Source organism: Zerene cesonia, chromosome 11 (genome assembly GCF_012273895.1).
Source record: "Zerene cesonia ecotype Mississippi chromosome 11, Zerene_cesonia_1.1, whole genome shotgun sequence".
Lineage (NCBI taxonomy): Eukaryota > Metazoa > Arthropoda > Insecta > Lepidoptera > Pieridae > Zerene > Zerene cesonia.
In genome coordinates, this window is record NC_052112.1 from 10,902,101 (window position 1) to 10,907,901 (window position 5,801).

Sequence of the window (5,801 nt, forward strand, 5' to 3'; positions counted from 1 at the left end):
CGTATCTACTGAGCGTATACCTACTTATATACTTATACTATGCTTACGTTAGTTGTCTTAAAATAATTCAGCTTTATACAATTCAGAGCTCATAACTGACTTTGGAAACAGAAGATTTTTTCTTTATTTTTATTTGAGAGCACATTTCATTTAACTACTTACACATACAAAAAGTAATGTCGGTTATAAAATTGTTACAAACTTATCCTCGACATCCTTTTACAAATGGTTACGTTAATTATTGAGCAATGTTCTTTTGCGTGTACACCAAATCCGTGGGGGAGGGAGTTTCTGTTGGCGGTTAGGGCGCGCGGCACTGCGGCGCGGCGCGCTCTAGCGCTGGTACCCTGCAAGCAGACACACGTTCAGTCGCGACGGTGGATCACGCAACTAGCAATAAACTCGAGTGCTGTAAGCCCGCAGTAAACCTTTGGATTAGCGTCAACGTGTGCAAACAGTGCGACACATCACACATCTAGGCGTTCAATTAGATAAGCTATTAGTTTCAATCGTGCATAATATGCAGAATATGAAAAGTACATTAATAACTCGTGAACATGTTAACTTTGAAGATTTTTATTAGAGCATGCCCGACTAAGATAACTGTTTTTTGAAAATAGAGTGGAATCGCTCCAATAGAACAAGGGGAAACACAGTCGAAGGATAGTTAGCGTACAGAAGACAGCAGGGACGGGGGCGGTACTCACATGTCGGAGCGGGCGGGCAGCAGCAGCAGCGGCGCGGCGCCCTCCACGGCGGCGTACAGCGGAGGCAGCACCTTGTGCGAGAGGGAGTGTGCCTCCACTGCGGACACACAGCGGTTAGCGAACGCCACACTCTGGGGGCTCTACGCGACTAGTACCCACCTGACAGCGCGCCGGGCCGCGCCACGCCGCCGTGCCCGCCCATGCTCTTCGGCTTGCGCTTCCGCGTCTGGATGCCGTCCTTCTTCATGCTTAGTGGCCGGTTCACCTGCACACATACATGCAAAAACCTTGATACAACGGTATAATTAACTAACGGTATAATTACGGTGTATTGTAAAGTAACCATTTTGCTAATATGGATATTAAAAAAATAATCCATCACCGAATCATGAAATGGATGGTTTAGCTGTTAGATATTTAAATCGATTAGATTATTAGTGTATAGCCCCTTGATGATGATCTTAGGCTTGTTATGTAAGCTTCGATGGCTCATATAGGTGATGGGAGCGGGATGAGTAAGAAGCACGCAACGCGGCCGTCCTCCGGGCTGGCGGAGACAGGGAAACTCCCTGTAATCTGCGCCACGCCGGCCTATCATCCTTTAAACAAGCGTATCTATTCACGAGGAGATAATTGATAAAAGATTATTTATCTCATTATGAATATTCGTGGTCGCGATGATAATTCTCTATCAGTCGGTAGCCCCGCGTTTATCTCGCGAGATTAGATGAGACCCTGTGTTTTGATTTTTTATACAGACCCAATATTTGTCGAGGAGTTCCCTGATAACTGACTGCACGCCGATTAGATACCTGCGAACCACGGTTCATCTAATCGGGCGTAATCGGTGCAATCACCGGTGATACTGGCTATCTGTTGCGTTTGTATAATGAGTCTTCGTATCTCTGCTTCTATTCGATGACTCATTAGACTCAGCTGTTCTGCTGGATATCTTAGATCGAGCAATTGGCAATGCAACATATGTCGCGGCTGACGAGCCACACGTGCGTAGAGCGGGGGGGAAGTGGGGGCACTCACGTTGTGCAGCTTGTAGTAGAGGCCGCACGCGTTGCACACGGGCTCGCCGTTGTTGTTGCGGCGCCACAGCGTGGTGTTGGAGGTTCTGCAGTTGGCGCACGTCACACCAACTCGCCTGTTTCCATTGGTTGGCTGCGTGATACATATAGACATTATAAATTGGAACTAAATACTGGTTTAAGCCGTCTATGAGTTCAGAAAGCGCTTAATACTTGCCGATCACTTAAAATTTATTATTTACACAATCCGCTTCACAATGGATTTGCGAATGTATAATTTTACTCTGAACTCGTCAGATGAGAGTCTTACGAGTGTCATGTATCATTTAACTAATTTAATATTATCTAGTTTCCGGTCCGAATGAGTCTCTCACCAGCGCTTGTTGTGGCTTTGCTTTCTGCCCTTTAAGCGGCGGGCGGTTGACCCCGTTGATGCGCGTGTAGAGGCCGCACGCGTTGCACAGGTAGTGGCCGGTGCCGTCGCGCCGCCACAGCGGGGTGGTGGCCGCCGCACAGTTCACGCACTCCTTCACCTCGCCCATGCCAGCCATACCTGCGTATGACATATTCGATGAAATCATAGATCGATTTGGAGAGAAGAAAAATTGAAGAGATCGCAAAGCTACTAACTGGGGTCGAAACCGTCATCAATGGGCAGCAGGTTGTGCGCGGGCCAGGGCTGCGCGGGCGGCGCGTAGCTCTCCACCAGCAAGCCGCCCTCGTAGCCCGACACCGGCACGTACTCCACGCCGCCGCCCTGTCCCAGATAGTGCTCGCCGCCCACCTTGTACTGCACCGTGTTGCCATGCGTGTACAGCGTCACCTGCTGTCATACCAAATCACTGATATTTCATAAACGAGTAATTAATATATACCATAATTCAATGATTTAGTTCATTCTTTGCATGATCATTACAATATAGATATATTTTTTTAATTCGCTCAACCTGCTGAGAATTGGGGCTCGGCGGGGCCTCATAGACCGCTTGTGACTGCGGCACCACGGATCCATAGACAACGTGCGCTCGCGCGTTCAGCGAGGAGGACGAGAGCGTGGGATCGGCGCGGTAGAGCAGCTGCGAGGGCGGCGAGTCCTCGCCCCGCGCGGCCGCGCCCGCGCCCGCGCCGTACAGCGTGAGCAGCTCCTTGCCGCCCGCATACGCGCTGTAGCCGCCTGCCGCGTACTGCGGGCTCTGGCCGGCGTACGTGTAGCCGCCCTGCACCGACGTCACGGGCTGCAGGCTCGCGTAAGTGCTCGGCCGCGGCTCCGTCTCTCCTCGCGTCTCGTATTTCACCTGTTATGTTTGAAATAATAAGAAAACGTTATTGTGGAAACGACGTACTCAATACTACATTTGTCATGTCTATTGGAGTCCTTCAAATTGGAATAAGGCCCTTATGATGAAAATCTGTTCTAAAGAACAATGCAGACTTTCGTATATGAAATTAGTTGAGAATCAATAGTAAGCGTCTAAACGTTAAAAATATGTTAAATTGTTCAGCGTTCGTCTCCGAACTTCAAGAACATAAACTTCTTCAAACATAACATACTAAGTACATAAAAGCATAATACAGATAACTAAATTTTCATTAAAGACCTTTCTCATCTTAAGTCACTTTATGTCTCGAGGATGTTGCTTCTCAAATTAAAATTTTAATTTTATTAAAGTAAAATACAAATACGAAAAAAAATAGCAAGAACGAAAGGGGAATGAGCATTTTTTAGTTTTTATTTTTTCCCTTTGATATTGAGAGAGAGATATTATAGCCTCGATAGTACAGTGTTGATTAGTAACTTTCCCTTCTATCATGTTGCCGTAAACATACCTGCTGATAGGCGACACCAACGGCCTGCTGGTTGTTGAGCGAGGTGGTCTGTATCATCTCTAGCGCGGCGGGCTGGTCTGGGAGCACGGCCGTGTACTGGCGGCTCTCCTGCGCCTCACCCGCGTACGCCTGTTGCAGCTGGTCGCTCTTTTCCTTCTGCAAGTACGCCTCGTGCGCCTGCTCCTCGGCCTCCCCCTCCTGCGCCACTATCACGTGGTGCGGGGCGCCGTACCGCAGCGCCAGGCTGCGCCCGTACGCCGGTCGCGGGGGCGGACCCCGCGAATACTGTGGCTGCAATCGCTTATCCAGCTGCGGCGCTGGGGACTGCAGCGTCCTGTATGGCTCTTGTTTGAAAGCCAGATACCGCGCCGTCTCTGCCTCGGCGGCGCGCAACCGCTCCTCGTCGTAGTGACTAGTGTTCTGACGCTCCTCTTCCAGCTTCGCGTTGTATTGCATATCGTGTTCTAGCGGTGGCGGCTCTGGCGGCTCGTCTTTGACGCCTTCGTCGCTCATGTCCGGAGCGTCAGTGATGTGGCCGGCGGTGGTGATGGTGCGCAGGGTGCGGCGGGACGTTATGACAGAGTGCTGCTCCGCACTCATCTCCCCGCTGGACGCGGATACGGTTATTGCTGACCCTTCAGGGCCGGAGACAGCTATAGAAGTGTTAGGGTTACATTCACTAGCCGCTATCTCCTGTCTCTCCTCGTTCTTAACCAGTTGCAGCGCTTCGTTCGCTTCCTCCTCTCTGTGGTCATTTGTTCTCATTACGTTCTCCATTTTGGTGAATCTAAAAAAGTAAAGTTTAACCTTAACAAAATATACGGATTGTTAGAGTGTAGAGTTCTTTGATCTCGGAAACAATTTTTTGCCGTGTCTAGGAACAAAAGTGTCAGTTTTGTTTGAGCGGCGAGCAAACATAGCTTTTGACCGGAAAGCGCGAGTTGTCTCGGAAATACAAATAGGGCCCAGCGCGTGCGCCGGCGCCGGCACGCGTCATCTGCACGGTCTAGTTTTGGTTAAATCTAAGATAAAGAAATACCTTATTCTTTTCTAGCCTTGTTTGGTTTGCTTTCAGAGACGCATTAAAGTAACTATAATAGTGACAATAAGGTGGCAGGAAGTAGTGCAGTAAGTGATACGTAATTAAAAAGTAAGAATGCCAAGAAACTTATCTTTGATCAGAATGGCGATAAAAGCATTAGAGAATGATTCCGCTTTTAAAATGAATATTTGTTAAGAATATCTCTAACACCAAATTTTAAGTGCTTATGAAGTATTTGCAGTAATCTTGAATCATAGGGTTATGATGCAAATATGAGTAAGCATATTTGTTTTGAAAGTAGGTGCGGATTTTTTACGTCAAAAGGCGTATATTTGCCGCACTAAGCACGTTGTTCTCCACAATAGCCTGCAGTTGTTTTGTGTAAAGGGCGCACAGTGCATTTAAGATCAGCATAGTATTTGAATGATCCGAGACATTCATGTTCAATTTTAAATGTAATATTGAATTCCTTTTTTATAATTATTATACGGTCCATTGCACAAAATGGCGGCCGACGCCAACAATTACAGTGGCAGCGCTGATCTTATATTTTTCTAGATCTCTTAAATGGTTTTACTGAAGAATTTAATGAGTTAACGGTTTTCTACTTCATTATAAATATATGACACATGTACCGCTGTCCCAAACGGTTGGTATGACGCTAATTTGTATTAAGTTTTAATGTTTAGCTTCCATAAATCATTTAAAGATACGACGGTTAAACTTTGTAATTGGATACAAGATTCATCATGATATTCTCGTTTTTAAGTTATGATATCTATACAATTGCACAATATTGACAACTCTATGCTGAGTTCTATACGTAGACGTGTACGTCGCATGATCAGTAACAATAGGAGGCAGAAGCTACCATATTAATGGCGCAATATCAATTGTTTATAGAAATATTTACGTCAAATAAAAACATTGCCAAAGAGAGTTGCTGCTTTGTTCATATGTTCAGTGGATGAACACACCAACAGGTTCGTCACAGTGTGGACAGATACAGGTAACTTATACATTGCTGTTTTTACAGACCACAATTGGGTAATCGAAAGTCGAACTTTTCTCATATCTAAATTAAATTATTAAATTTATTTGCAAGAATGTAAATTAAATTTATTTGCAAGAATGTAGTTACAAATTATAGGTCTTATACAATATTCTGCGGCTAATACATTCTACCCA

The 5,801-nt window shown here is 46.2% G+C and overlaps 1 protein-coding gene across 1 annotated transcript; it reads right to left on the bottom strand.

Annotated features, from left to right (window-relative positions):
• Positions 1-301: 301 nt before the first annotated feature.
• Positions 302-4,348, bottom strand: LOC119829866 (trans-acting T-cell-specific transcription factor GATA-3-like). Its single transcript, XM_038352565.1, has 8 exons — positions 3,572-4,348; positions 2,692-3,039; positions 2,375-2,567; positions 2,119-2,297; positions 1,746-1,877; positions 867-972; positions 708-804; positions 302-347 (listed from the first exon to the last, which is right to left on the bottom strand). Exons 1-8 carry the CDS (start codon positions 4,346-4,348, stop codon positions 302-304), a joined length of 1,878 nt encoding a protein of 625 aa, XP_038208493.1.
• Between the last annotated feature and the right edge of the window lie 1,453 nt (positions 4,349-5,801).